The 20,167-nt window shown below is 28.4% G+C and overlaps 1 protein-coding gene across 1 annotated transcript in view; it reads right to left on the reverse strand.

The window, feature by feature from the left end:
* Window positions 1-20,167, reverse strand: part of LOC136980413 (small subunit processome component 20 homolog) — a 132,045-nt gene that overhangs the window by 13,945 nt on the left and 97,933 nt on the right. The window contains exons 37-46 of the mRNA XM_067276519.1: window positions 18,981-19,118; window positions 18,605-18,882; window positions 15,336-15,433; window positions 12,464-12,639; window positions 8,196-8,332; window positions 7,926-8,082; window positions 7,757-7,855; window positions 7,510-7,677; window positions 3,277-3,434; window positions 3,069-3,207 (exon numbers count right to left, since the gene is read on the reverse strand). Coding sequence (XP_067132620.1) covers window positions 3,069-3,207; window positions 3,277-3,434; window positions 7,510-7,677; window positions 7,757-7,855; window positions 7,926-8,082; window positions 8,196-8,332; window positions 12,464-12,639; window positions 15,336-15,433; window positions 18,605-18,882; window positions 18,981-19,118 — 1,548 coding nt within the window. The remainder of the gene's footprint in view (window positions 1-3,068; window positions 3,208-3,276; window positions 3,435-7,509; window positions 7,678-7,756; window positions 7,856-7,925; window positions 8,083-8,195; window positions 8,333-12,463; window positions 12,640-15,335; window positions 15,434-18,604; window positions 18,883-18,980; window positions 19,119-20,167) is intronic.

Here is a 20,167-nt window from a genome sequence, read left to right on the forward strand (position 1 = left end):
ATTTCAAGTTTTATCGCAGTTGTGTTTCTGATGCTTGTATTTCATTCTCTGCCACAGCACTGATGAAATAAAATGATGATTGTTTATTCTTTATTACAAGCCATGCATTTTTATGTATGCTAAGAAATTATATGTAAAATAAATTTGCTCATAGGTATTGATGTCTGTTTAATAATAATAATAATACATAATGCCACAAACCACTTATTAATTCTATTAATAGTATCATATCATACGTTTCTGAGGGGAATAACATTTTGGTGTGCCACAAGTAGGAAAAGGTTGTGGAAAATAGAGGACAGAACAGCAGATTGTAAATTTTGAGAGCTAAAAATAATTTAGGGCACAAACAAATGAGGATTTTTACTTAAAAACATTTCTATCATATTGTATGTATAATATTTGTTACAGAAACCTACAGATTAAACAAAATTGTAAACATATACATATATACAGGGTGGGCCAATGAAAACAAAACGGCAGAGTTAACAGATAATACATTATCAGCCTTAATTTTATGATCAATTTTTTTTTCCTTGCATGATTTCCGAGATGTCCCCCTAGAGAATAAAATTGACCTGTCCGAGCAATTTGTTTAAATACAAATCCAACTATCCAAAAACTCTGCCGTTTCATTTTCATTGGCCCACCCTGTATGTCACAGGGATATGATAAAAGTGGGGATTTGGTCAAATCCCTAAGGGAGATGATCAATTTACTGAAGATGTTAAAATAAAGGTTCGATATTGACATTTCCCTAATTAAATGAAGTGATTTGATCAAATCTCTAAAGTGGTTTCGTGAATTGACAAAAAACAAATCGACAAAGTAAGAAGTACTTATATGAAAAGATAGAGATAATGCCAAGTTTATTTCTTTTTATTGAAACATGTAGATTTCTGGCACCTGGAGTTACAGAGGACATTATTTTTTTTTACAGGCAGATCTATTTGTTTTGCATTGTACCTTGGATTTTTCACAGGAACATTTCTTAAACTGTTGACCTCTGAATAAAGATAATTTTCCAGCAATTTCTCACAAACTAAGCTTTATCGGTAGGACAGTTTTGGTATATGTGGTTGTAGCTATTTGAAGAGCGTTTCTAGGAAGCCAATCTTTTATAATGCGAGCTGAAGTACCAATTTGGTATAAACCATTTTTTTTTTAATCTAATACTATCCCCGTAATATTATTTCCAACTAATGGACCTCTATCTACTTTAGGTACATCAACCAAGACTGTGGAATTCACTAACATGTCCTTAAATTTCTTCAATGAAAAATCTTTCATTTTTTTCAGCTGATATTTTTAGGTATTTTGTGCCATGTTCCCTTTGATCTATAATTTTCTTTCCTTTTTGGCATAAGTAGCATAAAATTTTCGATCCATATCCTTCTTCTCCTATGCTATTTCCACATATTGTGTGTTTATTTTATCTTTTCACTAAAATAGTACAGGTATTGATCAAATCACTTATTTTTTTAGGGAAATGACTCTATAGAATTGTCATTTTAACAATATACATACCTACTCTAGAACTCACAATACTTTGTTTTTTCACCCTCTTTTTATCATCTTTCACTATCCCATAGATCATTCTTTTATTGCATATCCTCCCATGGGACTCAAGTTGAACAGTATCTGTATTGCAATTTTAATTTTTACAAAACCAAATGTAAATCCATTTTATATAATATATAATGTAACTTTAATTCTTTACTCCCTATGTTAGTTTTACCTTTTTATTGTTATTTATTACTGTTTAATATTTTATTGGGGTTTATTATTTGGGGGCAAAAATTGATCGTCTTTGGATGTTACCAGTTGTAAATAAATAAATAAAATAAATGAATAAACGTAACGTGTGTACTCATTTTGCAAGCTGAGTTGCCAAAATGTAAAAAATTAATTATTTTCTGAATTAGAATGCAAATTATTTTTACAATTTGAATGATTTCAACTTTCTGGACTGCAAAATCTCAGACTTGAAAATTCAGTTGTTAAAGTAATAATGTGACATTTACAGAAAAATATATTTCTTTTGACTATACATACATAGATGAGTCTAGTCCATTTTTTGTCCCTTCACACGCTGTATGAGGCAATAACAATTCCACCAGCAAAGTCGACCATTCATTGTAGGCTACCATTCGCCGCAAAAATGTAAAACAGTTACAAAAAACCTCTAGTGGTAACACATCGCAATTAAAATTAATAATTACATTTAATAAATTATCGGTGGAATCGTTATTGCCTCGTACAGCGTGTGAAGGGACAAAAAATGGACTAGACTCATCTATGTATGTATAGTCAAGAGAAATACATTTTTCTGTAAATGTCGTATTTGTCCTGGCAATTTTTATTAAATAGTAATGTTACACATTATGTCAACAAAATGCAGACTGACTTTACTAATTATGATTGGTTTCCTTATATCATTAGTACTGATGATTTCTATTTAATGCTGTTAAAATATAAAATCTTCGGACTCAACCTTGTGATACTATAGAGCAGCGTTTCTCAAAGTGAGCGATAACGCCCCCTTGTGGGCGGTGAGTAAATCTAGGGGGTGCTGGAGACAGGGTACTGAACGGTGACCAAAGGCAAAAGTTGGGGTCACTGACAGCCGTTCCCTTTCCTCTGTTAAACTGATAAGAGGAAACACTGCGTTTAATGGTTTCCAGATGTTGAGAACAATGTATGGTAAGGGGACAAAGTGTGAGATTCATAGAAAGGTATTCCTAAGAATATTTCCAATCTTTTCTCACACAAGAGAAAATGGGTTAGGGGGCGTTTGGTATAACTTTATGAAACAAAGGGGGCGGTGGATCGAGAAAGTTTGAGAATCACTGCTATAGAGTATCCAGTCTGAGTACTTGGAACTGAAAAAACCCTAAAGCAGTATACTCATAAATTTTTGTTCGTTTTATTGAGTTAATATTTGTGGTGTATACTTTACCTATTTTATTTTTATAAAATTACTACTGTAGAATTTTAAGATTATTGCATATTCTTAAAAATAATTTTAATTTATTGAAAAGAAAGTTTATTCAAATCTTTTTTCATACCTGTAGACCAAATTCCACTAATACATGACTGTTTGTCAGACTGCTTAGATTCGATTTAATTATGCTTCTTGGAGGTTCTTTAGGAATAATATATGAATCACAAGTTTTTGGGAAATCATGTAAATCATCTGCTTTTTTCCTAAAAATTGAATATTTGATTACACAGTATATTCATAATTTCTTATCTCTTAGACTGAAAGATACTTACTTGTCAATAGTAGTAGTTTTCTCTTTAATTATTCCATAAATGAAAACTAGGAGTGTATGAACATTTATAGAATTATTTTCTGCCAAGCCCAAAGTTATATGTCGTAAGCATGCTTGAATTTTCAATAACACTTTGTGATTATGTGTTTCCAACAAAATCTGTATACAAAAACATAAAACATGAATTTTTTTTCTAATAATATGTATCAATTGGATAGAGCGCACAAAACGTGCACTATCTTCAACTGATGACTTTACAAAGCATTAAATCTTAATATAATGAAGTGCTGTAACTATGAAATATACTAGGACATTGTGTGACTTTGTTGTATTGCGATAGAATTGAAGTGAAGCCAGAAGGAAAGAAGCACCTGATAGGTACAGAAGAGGCAATCCTTGTACAGGTACCCGACAGATGCGGACAGGTGAACTTTGCACTTGATGCCACAAAAGAGGCTATCCTCGTACCTATAGGTCACGGGAGACACGATCCTTGCACTGGCCAGGTATGGAGAGACAATCCAAGAACAAAGCAATTGATGGAGATTGCTTTGTTCTTGTGTTTTATCCATTTTTTGCACCTATTTTCCGTTAGGCACAAGTAATACTGTTTTTATTTTTGACCACTAGGCCTAAATTCCATTAGGTAGATTCATCACATCAGAGAGCATGGACATTACTACTGTAATATCTTTGTATATTGAATGTGCTGAAATTACAATATAATTCAAATTCGTAAAATAAATAAGAACTGCATAAAAATTTAAAATTTACTAATCAACAAAGAAAATTATATTATTCAAGATTTTTTCTATTTTACTGTAAAACCATAATTTTTTTGACAGATTTGTTTTAAAAACTTCAACTTTTATGCATTTGAAAAACAATAGACTCTCATTAGAATCAACTATTGATTAGTATCACCAGTTTTAAACATCCTGTCAAAACCACTAGTCTTTAAGTGTATATACTTAACTGTTTCTAAGGGAAAACCAGTTAATGATTAATGCCAACCTTTTCCTAGTCCAAGGTACTGTATGTACTGTACATATGCAGTATGCTGAACAGTATAGGCTAATGACAACATCCTCTCCATTTACCTACCAGGATTATTAGTATTTTTTCAGATGGCTTAAAATATTTCAATATCTGACAATATGTATATTATATGTAAGTGTTTTATGTTCTTTTATTGTACAGTTGTATTAAGGAATTTTTTGTTTCGAACATCAAAATCTAAATTAACAAATATGACTATAAGATCTAACTCAAAAGAATTCAACAATAAACTTAATATTATGTTGTAAAGAGTATTTATTTAGTAGCTTTGGTTCTCAAGACTGTTACAGATAAGAATGCATCAAAATGACATGACTTTGTCCCACACACAATGAGCACTAGGTACTACATGCAAGAACTTTGATCTGACTTAATGCAACTGAGTTAGGCACACATTATAAATAAATCATGGTTAAAGTGTGTACTGCAAAATTTTCAATCTTAATGTTTCATGCTTTAAATTTTTTTTTTTGAAGCATGACCTATATAATTATAACTTCAAAAAACAATTACAATTTTGCCTATTCAAATTAATCTGTATTCAAAAGAGAATATTTCTGTCACATGACTGGCAATGAATGGTTTATACTGTTGAGTATCTTCCCTAATTCAATAACATAATCAGAATCTGTCCAAAAATATGCTGAAAAGATTATTCAAGCTTCTTCTTAGCCAGTTGTGGTTCTATAGTTTATTTTATTAATTCATATCATAATAGACTTATTTTCTTAAATGGATACAATGTTATGAGTTTCTCCATTCACACCACAGCTCCATATGTTCTCATACTTGCATCACAGAACACAGAAAGTTTTATAAGTTTTTAAATTCAATATCACTTCATTCCAACTTTTATTTTCCTTTTTTAATTTCAAAAAATGTAAATGAACAAAAATACAATAATCATTAATAAACAGATATTAACAAATGCCATTCATTACAAATGGAAACAAGTATTTAGAATCTAATACCATTTTTAATTTAAATTTTGTTAACTCCAGCTATTTCAAAGATGCCAAAGAAATGATTATCATGATGACTACATAGATACATTCATAAAAACACAGAATATATCTACATCTTTTCTTTCATTACAATAATTGAATTACACTCTTCTTGACAACAAGTCTGATAAACCAGTTTGTTTTATGGGTTTCTACAAAATCAAATAATCTTGGCACTACTATTAGGTTAATATAATATAATATTAAATAAAATACAATAGTGTGTGTAAAGTTTTATTTTTCTTAATACATATCACTTTATTAGCTAGATTCTTTGTTGAAACCTCGTTCAATATAGTCAATTTAATCTCATCAATATAATTCTTATGACCACTTACATGATTCAGTCTCTTAATACTGGATACTTCCTTTATCCAATAATGTGATGACTAACTTGTTTTGGTCTGTATTGTTTAATTTTTTTTTAGATTGGTCAAGATCTCATCCTAAAAAAAGAGGCTGTTTTTTTGTCTTTCTGTGTCATTACATACTTTAAGCAAAAATTAGAAAGAAAACTAATCATCTATTTATTTACTTTGGATGATTATTCTGTTACCAGCTCAAATTCTAAACATGTATTTATTAAATTTTGAAAACATTTGAGGATCTAAATTGTTCTTTTTCTTATATATATTCTTATATATAAATTATGTATGTTAATTGATTAGATTAAATACAGAAGTGTTATTGAAAATAACAATCCATTACCAATTAAGTCATAGTTTTTGTGTATGCTGACACTAAGCAAATTGGAAATTTTATTTTATTATTGAAACTACAGCTGACCCCACATAAGTTGACACCCGAATAACTCGTAAATATAGGTTATTTAGTCAATTTTCTGTGGTCCCGGCCGACTTACATAGGCAATAATGTTATTAATGTTAAAAAACTTGGTTTACTCGACATCGTTTAATTCGTCACCACTGGATAAATCAACATACTTTTTCTGTTTCACACTTTTTAAAATTCTGATAAGTCGACTCCCCTCTGAAAAAATGAGTTAACACCATACAATAGGCTGTGTGGTATGAACTCATTTTTCAGGGGGGAGTCGACTTATCAGAATTCTAAAAAGTGTGAAACAGAAAAAGTATGTTGATTTATCCAGTGGTGACGAATTAAACGCTGTCGAGTAAACCGAGTTTTTAAAGGTTAATAACATTAATGCCTATGTAAGTCGGCCGGGACAAAAAAAATTTACTACGTAACCGACGAGTGATGAGTTATCTGGGTGTCGACTTATGCGGAGTCAACTGTATTCCTCTTTGTTATGTTTTTCTTGTATATCTCTAAATCCTTTGTTCAGTACCATATTACCAAATAGACTACATGCCTACTTACAGAAAAATGATATGGCAAAAATATGATACTTATTAATGACATATTTGCTTATTTACAATCATAGATAATTTTGTTATACAAAATGCAATATAAACAAACCTAATGACATTGGTATGTAATCATTGCATAAATATTATGCAAGCTTGCAATGAAAAATTCTTTCAATGTATCATATCAGTTTGTTTATACATTTATGGAATCTAAATTAGTGATAACAAAGAACACTTAAAAATATATTTTTTTAATCATGCCATTTTTTAAACCCAAGTCTCCAATTTTAAAATTTATTGCATTTATTTTTCTAAATGAATTTCTGAATCTGCTGTTTTCAGTTGTGTTTAAAAATTCCAAAACATTTCAGACTAGATTAAAAAAAGTTTTTAACTTCACTATACATGACCAGTTTCTAGTACAGTAGAGCATCGATTATCCGACGCCCGATCAACCGTCACATTGGTTAACCGATTGCGTTCTAGTCGGCAAATTCAAATGTCCGCTAGTGATGTGGCGCTACGAAATTTGACCGTGTCTTAACTACTTTAATATTTTTTTGTTAAATTTATACTAATTACATAGGATATACTAATATACTATACTAATAATGTATATTTTCATACTTTTCAGTTATCCGTTTTCTCAGTTATCCAACCGTCCCCAATTGAGTCGGATAATCGATGCTCTACTGTAATTTAATTAAAATTCATTATTTAGAATATAATTTAAAAGGACTGTTAAAATTATATTAAAGGTCATGGTAACTGTATATTTAACAAGAAAATTCACTGTTGATGTTAAATTATTAAAAATATAAAAACAAATAAACTTACTACAGACAAAGGATGAATTAAATTCTTTAAAAATGAATCAGAAACATAGTTTCCTAAAATCTGATATATCATATAACTTTTGACAGCTCCTGCTTCTTTCAATTTTCTAACAATTTTATTCACTTCTTTTTCTTCTGCAGTGTATCCAAATAATTCTTCATTGCATATCTAACAAACACAAAAATGTTACTATCGTATTATTTATGAAATGATTCAAATAAAACTTCAATCAAAATTTCATACCAACCTGAAGTAACATATCTATACATTTGTCTAAACTTCCATGCTGAAGTGTATTTTGCATACTGTTCAGCACCGAATGTATAGTATAAGATAGCACGTGACGCTTCAAACGAAATATTTAGAATTAATATTTAAGCATAAATGTAATTAAATATATTTCAAATGCATCTAACCTGATATCCAAGTTTTAGCATTGCTTTCATTTCTCGAATCAGATACCACAGGTACGATGGACCCAAGGATTGCATAATTTTGACTAAAGTCTCTCTGGAACTTTCACGAATACTGTCTGCACGAGATTTTAAAAGATAGCACAACTTCAAAAAAATTCTGAAAAATAACATTTAAAATATAAATGCCTCAGGAAACCGAGCGATAAACAATAACTAAATTTCAATTTTAACAAATTCTACAGTAATTTAATTATTAAGGACAATTATTACCCAGAAATATTGTCTCGTAACATGTTGCCAGGTAAATTTTGTAATAATTTTACCATTGCTACAGCTATTGGTAACCGGACTACAATCTCATCTTCGTTGGTAGCTCGACTGGCTAGTTTATGTTCATTTTTTTTAAACTGTAAAATTGTTATTTGTACCTTATTAATATTCTTATAAATTAGAAATTCATTGATTAGTATTATTAATAATTTACTCATTCATATATGAAATTTTAAATAATAACTAATAAAACCTAAATTCATTACTTTATAGAGGGTTAACTAAACTTTAAATAATTACTCAACAGTAGAGATTAAGGCCATTAGAAAGTTTGAAATCACATTGTACTATTTCAGTTAACATAGAGAATAAATTTGAAGCATGCTTGAAAATCTCATTACACATTATGCACATCAATAAATATCAAAAGAATTTGAAAATTCAAGATAATATTTGATCTAAAGGCCTGAAATTACTTGATGTTATCAAGTTTTACAGAAAACAGTTCTATAAAGTAGAGAGTTTAGATTTTACTAGTTTATTTTTCAAAGAAGCAAATAATTTTAAAAGTACAAATGATCAAACAATTATATATCACATCCTTGTGCATGAAATATGTAATATGAAGTAAATAATAAATCAGCAATTTGAAAAAGTCCAAATAATTATATACAACAGATTCATAATCATCCAAGTCCAATTAGCTATGTCACAAAGCTTTCTTATATAACAAAAATGTATGAAATAATTTTATTTTTGTAATTAATTTGTACTTATTATTTAACAATACTGTCTGTAATAAAAACAATGTATAAAAGTGCAATTGCAAATGTTTTCATAAAACAATTATTCTGTGGATAATGCATCATGGTAATTGCAGGTATCTTACTGGATTGCCTTTACTGAAAATTCTGTATTAAAGCATTATCAAATGTACTGTACAGTAAAAATTACAGCTAAAAGATACACAATGTATGGAATGCATTGATATGCTTGACTGTACAGGAAATGTCTTCCATATCTTCAATTTCCATGTTATCCAGCTAATTTTTTTAAAGTAAATAAGCAAATATAACATAAAAATCCAAAAGTGGGAAAACTATTTTAGTTTAGAAATATTAAAAATACTTTTTAATTTTATCTTGTCAATATTTATTTGAGTAAAATATTTAAACAAACTAAATGGTCTGAAAATCAATAACAATAGTTATTGATTCACAGACCATTTAAACCAAAATCACATGGACTATTTACAATTCCTATCCTATAAATATCACCTTAGATAATGATAGATTGTGTGCCAAAATATTTTGTTTATTTGGTAATATAACTTAAAAGAACATCTTCACACATTACATGTCTTTTATCTAGTAAAAAGCATAGAATTGTATTTTGACTGGATCAGTCTGCTAAACATCTGGAATATATTTGTGGACTACTAGCAGTCCACTGACTATAGATTGAGAACCACTGATCTAGATGATTTTAAAAACTGAAAATTTCATTAAGAATCATTTATCAAAACATTTCCATGAATGAAAAAATTTCCCAAAGGTTCTAGAAATTTATGATTTTTTATACAACTATAAAGTCCAAGATAATTTTGGGCAAGTTGTTACCACAATCAAAGACAGATACATAATTTAGAATACATAAAGATAATATAAATTTTAAAATACTGCTTCAAGTTTTACTTAAAATAAGTTTACAAATATATTTAATGAATTATCTTAATGTAAAAAATTCATATGCAATATAGACATATGCATTAAACATACAACAAACAAAAAGAAAATAATAAGTTTAATTTAAAAATTAATATTTTTTTATCATTATCAACTCGGACACAGGTTATTATTAGGACCTTATACTGGTGTTTTTGGATATTGACGCAAAGACGAGATCCGAATAAAAAGAAACAAAATTTCTTTTTGTTTTTTTTATTCGGATCTCGTCTTTGCGTCAATATCCAAAAACACCAGTATAAGGTCCTAATAATAACCTGTGTCTGAGTAGACAATTAATGATAAATTAGAATAAAGGACTGTAAGGCAATTATATTTAAATATTAATATTTTTAATTATCTACAAAGATAATTATAAATGTTCATATTTTCAAAACACATTTTTAAAGTGACTGAACATTCAAACTAATTTTAAATTTATGAATGTTCAATAAATTGGTCAAAATGTTTATAATAATATTCATTTCTGTTACTCAACACAAAATAACATACTTTAATTAAACTAATATAAATAATACACAAGTTTTCACTTAATAAATTTAATATTTATTAAGTAAAAATCCCATGCATAACTGAAATATAAGAATCATTATTCTGTACATATTGTAAGTAGAGCCGAAGAATTTCTCAGCTATATTCGCCTAGAATGAGCATCTTTCAATTAGTACTAATTTAAAAATCTGGTCTCAATATGACTAAGTTTTTTTTAGGGTAAAAATTGGCAATTTTTACCCTAACTGGCGAATTTGGCAATAGGTGGCAAAGTCGTCACTTTCCCACATGCTTCGTGCAAAAATGTCTAGAAAACAGTCAATTGAGTTTAAAATTGATTCCACGATTAAGGAGTTAGGTGGCAATATATTTTGCCGTACCAAAAAAACAATTCTCTGTGTTAAGTGCTCTATACATGTCAACTATGAACATGATACAATTAAGAAACAACTTTCGGAACATGTCAACAGTGCAAAACACAAGAAACATAACATGCTACAGTCACAAACACTTGTTTGAAAATGAAAGCAATTTTGATAAAGAAATGGTTGAAGCATTCACCAGTGCAGATATTCCGCTTGAAAAATTAAATAACAAAAAACTGAGATTGTTTCTCAAGAAATATATGAAGAAGCCAATCAAAAGTGTTCCAGGTATTTTTGTATTGTAATTAGTTTTTTTAATGAAACATTTATTTTATTGAAATTGATGCTGCTGTTCGCAATTGTGCTCATAATTTAGCTGAAATATGATCTTATTTGAAGTCTCATTGCGTTATTTATTCTTTTTAGCACTGCGAGTACATCAAAAACTATCTTCAACTCGGTAACAGAAAAAATTAAGGACAAAATTAATGGGCATGATGTCTATTTCATTGTTGACGTAACCAGTGACAAAGTGCAATGCAAAGTGGTCAATGTGCTTGTAGGAAAATTGAATGGCGAGAAAGCAAAATAAATGTTAATTGATGTGACATTTCACTCAACAGTTGACAACATTATAATACAAGAATGTATACTCAACATGTCTAGAAAATTGTGGCCAAGTGATTTAAAATATTCAAAACAGAAGTTAATAGTGACAGATCGAGCAAAATACGTGATTAAGAAAAATTCATTAATTTTTCCAAATGTACATCACGTCACATGTCTCACTCAAGCCTTACATAACATTGCATTTAGGATTCAGAATGAATACAAATTAACAAATTCACTTATATCAGAAATGAAGAAGTTTTTTGTGAAGTCAAGAGAAAGACAAAATGATTTTAAGAATGCAACTGGAGTTAGTAATCTTCCTCCAGAACCAATTGTCACTCGCTGGGGGTCTTAGTTAAATGCTGCAAAGTACTATGTCAATAATTTTGACACTGTTGAGCTCTTCATTTTGAACTATAAACAAAAATCTCATTCAAACGCTAGAAATGTTTTAGTGAAACTATTGCAAGAGAAGAAAGTTAACCTCAAGAAAGAATTATTTGACCTCCGTAATCTCGTCAAGTTATCAAATATTATAATTTCATTGGAAGAACAGGGACTCAATGTAACTAAACAAACCGAACTAATTAAAAATGCAAAAGAAATTGTTTCTGATTATCCTATATTTTCTCAAAAATTGGAAAAAGTTTTGTCAAGCAATCCTGATCATATCAAATTTACATCTTTTCATATGTGATAAAATTAACAGCAAATACGCTCGTTTAGTTGCAGTCGACAATGAACATTTGTTCTCATTATATTCATCGATATTGAGCAATCGACATCATAGTTTAAGCAAGGATTATTTGAAATATCTAAGTGTAATTCGTTTTAACTCGTTTTTGAAATAAATAACTGGCTTTTTTGGGGGGGTGGGAGCAAATTTAAGGCAAAAAATTGGCGATTTTAGGCCCAAAACCTGGCGAAAACTTTTGGCTCTAATTATAACAGATAATTTAAATTAGTTTGTTCATTAAATAAAATATTAATTACTTATCAAACCAATAACTCTTTTTACATTAATTTTAAAAATAAATTTGGAGTTATTACTCACATTTTCTGACAAACAAGAATGCAATTTCGGAAGAAGAGACTTGGCCAAAATGAAATGGACTTTAGTTGCAAATTCTTCATCTAAAACTTCTATATTTCTATCATCTGTATCTTCAGAATTAATTGCATCATTTTCAACATTTTCTTCATCATCATTGTCATTGTTTTTTAGTATTGCTAGAATTAAATTAAAACTATTGTTATAATTTTTATATCTTTTTTGAAATGTTTAAAGAAATTGAATATACTTATTTATTCATAAAGTTATTTATGAATTCTATAGTTAAACATATTATTTTTTTAAAATAGTAATCTTTAAGCCCTTATACCTATATAACAATTTGTTTTAGGTTCATAAAATTTTATCTCTGTTGGCATAGTATTTCTCTTTAAAACTGTGTTCTGGTATATGAGTGATTATTTAAAAATTGGAAGAAAATTTAAACTTAATAGAACTGAGAATACTGTAGTCAACCAATGAAGATAACTGTAATGTAGTATATTAAGAAAATGGACATTGGCCCTATTTTGGAACACAAAAGTAACTCTCAGTAATTTAGAAATTATGATAAATATTGATGTAAATGTATTAATAGTTTCATTTTCATAACACAGATTTTCATATTAAGCTTCACATTTTTGTTGTGCAAAAGAAATGCTTTTGTATAGTTTTTTTAAAGATTTCATTTATTAAATTAATGTAAATTTGTTTTATTTCTGTTGTTATTAAATTCAGCAAGATATAAATTTTAAGAATTCTGCTTTGACAGCGTAATTTGATATTTCAGAAATATCCTTCTAATCAATCACAAATAGAAAAAAAAAAAAAAAACAAACATTTTAAAATGAAAACTTCACTGTACTTTTTCCAAAAGTATAGTTCAATTTTCCTTTTGCTTCTCATGTTAGTTTATTAATATATTCATCAAATTGGAAAAATCCTCATTTGGTTTTAAAAAAACAAGTTTTTTTTAATTCTTTTGTGTGTTTATCTTCTATTCAAGAAGTATATAACTTCTGTCTTTGCTGGTGTTAATGAATTCATATCATTTAGTGGAGGAATGTAGTTACTTTATTTAGTGATTTTTATTTTGGAAAGCATACTGATCTCTCTAAAAATTTTGTCAAAATAATTAATGACTGTTCTATGTATAATCTTATAGTTTATTATGTACTAAATTGAATTACTGAACTTCTGTTACAACTAGTGGATGACACTCTCTCCCTTAAAAGTTCTGTCTGTAGTTGAAATGGCTTTGGTAATAGTGTTTTTTTCCTTTTTTTTTAACTATTAACCTGAATTTTTTCCATGTTTAATATTATTTGATACTATTTCAGTTAATTATTTTGTATATCATTACCCTATTCCAGTGTCTGCGACTCTATTGTTGTTATTAGTGTTAGTTTTCATATGTGCTTACTGGTTGTTTAATGTGTTGCTTTGTTATTGTTTTTCCTATACATATGGGCTTCTGTCTTGTATTACTAAATAAGTAAAGAATAAATAATGAATCTCTTTCATTAATAAACCTGTTAGCCAGCCAAATAAGATATTATTCAGACTCTGTATATTTTGTTTAAACTCCTCCTTCAGATTAATTTTGGTAATCTGTTCATGACAGATGGAAATTTCAAACATTAACAATAATTTTGTCAAAATAGACCATTTGGAAAGATATTGACGTTGCTGCCAACAGTATGAAAACAAAAATATATAAGGTGCAATCAAACAAAAACAGAATTTAGTTTTTAAAAATTTTAAATCTGGTTCTAATCCTTTTAAAATAGTCCTGCCCTGTATTTATACAGCAATCCCACCACTTCTGCCAAGCCTCAAAGCTCCTGGAAGTTGTCATTGTGAAGATTCCAAAGCACCTATTGTGATTTGAGCTGAATCTCCTTGACCATATCAAACTGCCTTGTCTTAAGCTTCAATTTCATTTTGGAGAAGAAAAAGAAGTCACAATAGGATAAATCTGGTGAATAAAGTGGGTGAAGAAGACAGTCATATTGCTTTTTGCCAAAAATGCACATATTTTGAAGGCTGTATGTGTGGAAGCTTTGTCATGATGAAGGAACCATGTTAAGTTAAGATACAGTTATGGCCATTTGCTACAAATCTCCAGAACTGGAAATTGTGGTCTCACCCATGGCTTAGTGGCTGTAGGACTTATGAAGCATTTCAAGGGTCTTTGCAGCAGATTTTCAAACTGTACTGAAAAATTTAATATTTACTCAATTTTCAAGTTGTTTCTCAAATTGCAGGACCACACCAACAATGTTACAAAATCATGCGTAACAAATGTTCCAGTCTGAGAAACTCAATCCACTTGACAAACTGATGCTCGTTTGTCTAAAGCATCGATACTTGGTTCTATTGTTGAACAAAGGAAACAGCCTGGTTTCTTTTTGATTGCACCACATATCTGATATTAAAAGCAACACAAGATTTATACATTTCTTTTAGACTAATATTTTATTCTATATTCTTTATATCATACATAAAATAAACACAACAATTAACTATAATAACAAAGATTCTTCAGAAAAAATTGTGAATATTATACTAAATTAATGACATTTCATCATTTATTATCATTAATTGCAGTAATATGAAAGTAAAGTATTTTCTTTCATTATATACTGACAATAATGCTTTTGTTACAATCATTAATAGTTTTCTCTCAGAGCACATCAACAATTTCAATTTCACAGAAAGTTCATATAATAATGACTTTTTTTATACCAGTTTTAAAACAACTTTGTATAAACTTTACATTATATAAACTTATTTCATTCATAAATATATATTTTTCTTTAATTATTATTATTATTTTTATATGAAAAAATAAATAAATAAAACATTTCCTTACCGGTATTCATTCTGATGTTTTTGTTTTGATCAATTAAAGATAATTCTTTAGATTTTGACAAATCAAAATGAAATCCATTCAAAATGGAAACTATCAATCTAAAAAAAATAAAATATGAAATAAATATTTATATTTGTTGCAAACTTCTTTTTCTCTTGTCCTGCAGAAATGAAACTTTTCATTATGTAGAAATTAGCTAACAAATTACCGTATTTTATGGACTATAAGACGCACTTTTTTCTTCGAAAAATTGCCTCCAAAATTCAGGCGTGTCTTATAGTCTGTAGCGTCTTATAGGTATTTAAAAAAAAAAAAAAATTGCTTAAAAATTTAAGGTGCGTCTTATAGTCCGTAAAATACGGTATAAATACTGAAACCTCGAATATTCTGTTGCTAAAAATAAAGAAATAAAATACTAAACTGTTCATCAAATTGTAAAAAGATTAGTTAAAACAATAAACAATTCACAATGACTGAAGAATAAAGAAAAAATATTTTTCAAAATTTATATACAGCATACATATATGCTACAGAACAAGTGATTCATAGGGCATTATTTATAATGCCCAGCCATTATAAATACAGCTACATTCCCTTTGGGCAATTTGATTTTTAAAAACAAACTCAAATAATTCTTAATGGAAAAAGTGGAGTTTTTGTATTTTAAAAACAACATGAGATCTTTTAAAAGTAAGTATTATTAATTGTATTAATTAAACTAATGTTAACGAGAAGTATTATTAACAAATTTATACTTCAATCAAAAAATCAAGTTAAAAGGAAACTTCTGAAATGTCCTTTTTGATATAATTTATATAAAAAATTCATCGTTGTTAGTTTTAGTTTTAAAAAAAAGTCAATAAATCATCCTCTATATTAATGTTGGTCAATGATATGTCAGATATAAAATCCTTTAGTCCAACTTTAAACTTGATTTTTCATCAGTTGTACAAAACGTAATCCACCTTCCAATCATTTGTTAGTGTTATTAGTCTCCAATCAAGAACTAAGCATATTTTCTGTATCTTGATTACAACTTTCTGTTGAACCCTGACTTTGTGAGTGCTTGGGCTTTCCATGCACCAGTTTTAACTTGGGCCACATATTACACAGTTCTTTGATGACATTGAGAAATTCTCTGTAGAACACTTGGTGCACTGAAAATTGTAAAAATGTCCAAAAGAACGTAGGCTATATCTTCTGTCCCTTTCATTTTTAACCTTGTAGTCGAACGAATTTAGTCAGGTAATCTTGGTACACGAGTATAAATTTATATTGCTCATCAGGTTGCAACCGCATATCTATAAGGTCGACCTGACATCTTGAGTTCATTTCAATTACTTAAATTTGGTTTAACTATCAAGCTTTTCTTAGGAACATTCTGTTTTTTCTAACAGATTTCATATAAGTTCAAGTATCCCTTGTAATATTTTTAAATTTTGTACAGTACTTAATTCTTTCCCCATATGGTTTCTGTCACCATGGTCAATAGTAATATGGTCATCATGTAATATCTGAAATATTTTCTTCAGTGTGAACATAATATTTAATCAAATTACCTTCTTTTACAGGCACAATTAATTTTTCTATTTCTATGATAGATGCAGCATCACATCTATACATTTATATAAATGCTGATGTTCTTCTGGTAACTTTGATGTCATTGATTTTTGACTCTCTCAGTTCTTGTATCTTTGTCAAATATGCCAATTTTGTAAAAATTTGACTGTTTTGACCTTTAGCTACTATTAATTCATTTAATCAGTTGAAACAGTTATTCATATCACTTAATGGTTGCTCCATGGTCATTACTTTTTCAAAGAAGAAAATACTATTTTAAGAGGCAAAAGTAAAATTAAAAATATTGCACAAGATTAACTACTGGTCGTACGAATTTAAAATTCAATACTAAAAGCAATACTCGTGTGCAAGTCAAATGCGAGTGCTGATTGGCTAGCGTATGTCAGATGATCACTCCTCAAGGCATTATCATCACTTTGTCCATCCGGGTGATAGTAGTATTTATAGTGACTGGTCAATCTGATAAATTATGATAAAAAACCTGAAATTTATTAGTGCCAGTTTTGTTTGTTATTATTCATAATGCCCATATTAATCACTTAGTCCATAACATATATATATATATATGCAATTGTCTTAAGACGGCAACTCAATAATATAATCAGGGATCAACAGCACAGGCTAAATGTGGCTACCTCATATTTATCTGACCCACATAGCTTATTTTCACTGATATATTTTATAAACGCTTGATTTAAACTAGTTCAAAACATAAAAACTTTAGAAAAATCAACTGGAATTAGACCTTCCAGCAAATGACTTTTTATAAAAATCCATTTGAAGTAGGGAGTTTGTTAAATTTTTACAAATCTCTGCTAGAAGTGAATTTTAAGTCTTAAGAAATTTGGATGGGAGATATTTTCTATTTTAGCTTGTGTATTTTTGCAAACAAACCCATTCGAAAATGAAATGAAATACAAGTTAAATTTATCTCTAGAATTTAGTAAGAAAGACAATTATATATTTGTTCAATACTTTTATACAAAATCTGATTTGCATTTTGTAAAAATGTTAACTGTGTAAATCAGTGCTGATCAGCCTTTATCACTCACAACATTTAATGAAGAAAAATATCCATGAGAATGATGTAAAAGCCAGTTTAATTTATTAACACATTTTTGACACTTGAACAATTCTACATATTAATGATTTCTGTTTAATAAATATGTTTTCTGAATTCCCCTGTTAAAATACAGTATCTAAATAAAACTTTTACTACCATTTCATGAAAATATTGATTTTGTCCAAAGATACTAAACAATTCTGTTTAGTATCTTTGGACAAAAACTGTACAATACTCTGTATTTTAATACTTTATTATTAAGTGTTAATAAATTATCCTATATAAAAATGTAAATTACTGTATATTGCAAAGGATGTATAGTATTATTTGAATTTATTATTATTATTAATTACGTTTATAATCTATATTAAACTTTTAACAGGATTCAGTACAATACTCTAATTAAAGTTCTGTATGTCAATTTGTTTCAATCCCACTTGGGTAACCGTCTTATTTATGCAGCCAGAAAGTGTATACCCAAAAAGTGGCCATATAAGTGAGGTTTGCTGTATTTTAAAATTAAAAATAAAGATATCTTCTAACTTTACTTCCGGTTGTCATTAGTACCAGTAATTAAGACTCTTTAGTGTTGTTATTTTTAATAATTTAAAACATTAAAACTTACTTGACTGAGACTTTATGGAAGTCAGGTTTATGCAACAAAATTCCTAAATAATATTGGAATATCTTTATATATCTGTGCCAAGGAAGATGACTGCTTGCAATGCCAATGAGTTCCACTGAAGCATCAATGAGATGATTATGTTTAATATATGATACATCATATAAAAATGAAGAAGCAATAGGAATAATAAAATGACACAATGTAGCAGAATGAAATTTATATTCTTTTATCTTCAAACTATGAATTAAACGTGTAATTGCCCTTGTTCGTCTATGAATCTTAACAAAATAATAATAAAATGAAATAAATATGAAATTTTTATTTATAATGAAAATTTTATATAAAACAAAATACAAACAATTTTTTCAAGTTTTACCTGAATATGCCTAATATTTTCCCAGAAGTCCACTTCTTTGTCTTCATTACATAATTGAGACAATTCTTTTAATGACAGGAATTTATGTTGATCGCAAAGAAGATTTGTCAAAATTTTAATAAATTCATGTCGAACAGTCTAGAGGAAGAAAAGGAAAATGAATATAATCTAGTATTCAACAGTTTAAATCACATTATTTTATAATTAAATTTAAAATTTTGGTAAATTTTAATTATAAAATCAGTACAGTGGTACTGTACCTTATACTTTGAATGACTCTAACAAAAATTTGGTTAAGAGTTTGAATGATGCTTCAAAGTTCAAACTACGTGCACAGTGAAAGAATGCACTCGAAACATAAATGCAATTCGTTGTGAGCCCAAGTCGCCTGACACTCACTCTTTACTGCTCATATGTTTTCAGTGCTTTTTTCACTATTTTTAGTGTATTTGGTTTTATATACCATATGCAGGGTACCTACTCAAATTTTTGTTTTAAATTCCATAACTTTCCCCGACCCTCACATCCCTTACAATATGGCACATTGACAAAATAAAAAATGTAGCGCTTGCTCTCAAATGGTAATTGCAAGGGATTCAGAGAGAGTTAAAATGCTCGAAATTGCTTCATGTGACGCCAAAAACTTTAAGAAAAATATTAATACTGTCTATCAACATTATTATTTTTCACTTGAAACATTACTATATGTATTGTTGACAAATTACAGATAGTCTTCTTCAAGCATAAAATAATGGAATCTTAACGGAACCTTACAATTTAAAATATACATTTATGTGTTCCAAACAGAAAATTTAAAACATATTCCATAGGATGCATCAATACATTAAAAAATCAACAATAATAATAATAATAATAATGTGCACCATATTGCCAGAAGGTCAAGCAAAGGTTTTACACAAACTAAGCATTGTTATGTAAAGCAACTCCCTTATAAAAATGACCCTGCAATCTGAGCACTGTCGAAGTAAGGTGACAATTTGTCGAAAGTACTTGTAGTAATGTTTCCAGTAAAAAATAACGTCAACAGACAGTATTAATATTTTTCTTAGAGTTAGAAAAACTTTTTCTTGAAATATTTTATTATAAATTTCTGAATACAAAGAGAGACTAATTACCAAATGTATTATATTAAACAGCTATTTTATTTTAATAATGAAAAGATTATT

The sequence above is a fragment of the Centruroides vittatus genome, unplaced genomic scaffold, assembly GCF_030686945.1.
Source record: "Centruroides vittatus isolate TY-2023 unplaced genomic scaffold, ASM3068694v2 contig_7, whole genome shotgun sequence".
In the NCBI taxonomy this organism is placed as follows: domain Eukaryota; kingdom Metazoa; phylum Arthropoda; class Arachnida; order Scorpiones; family Buthidae; genus Centruroides; species Centruroides vittatus.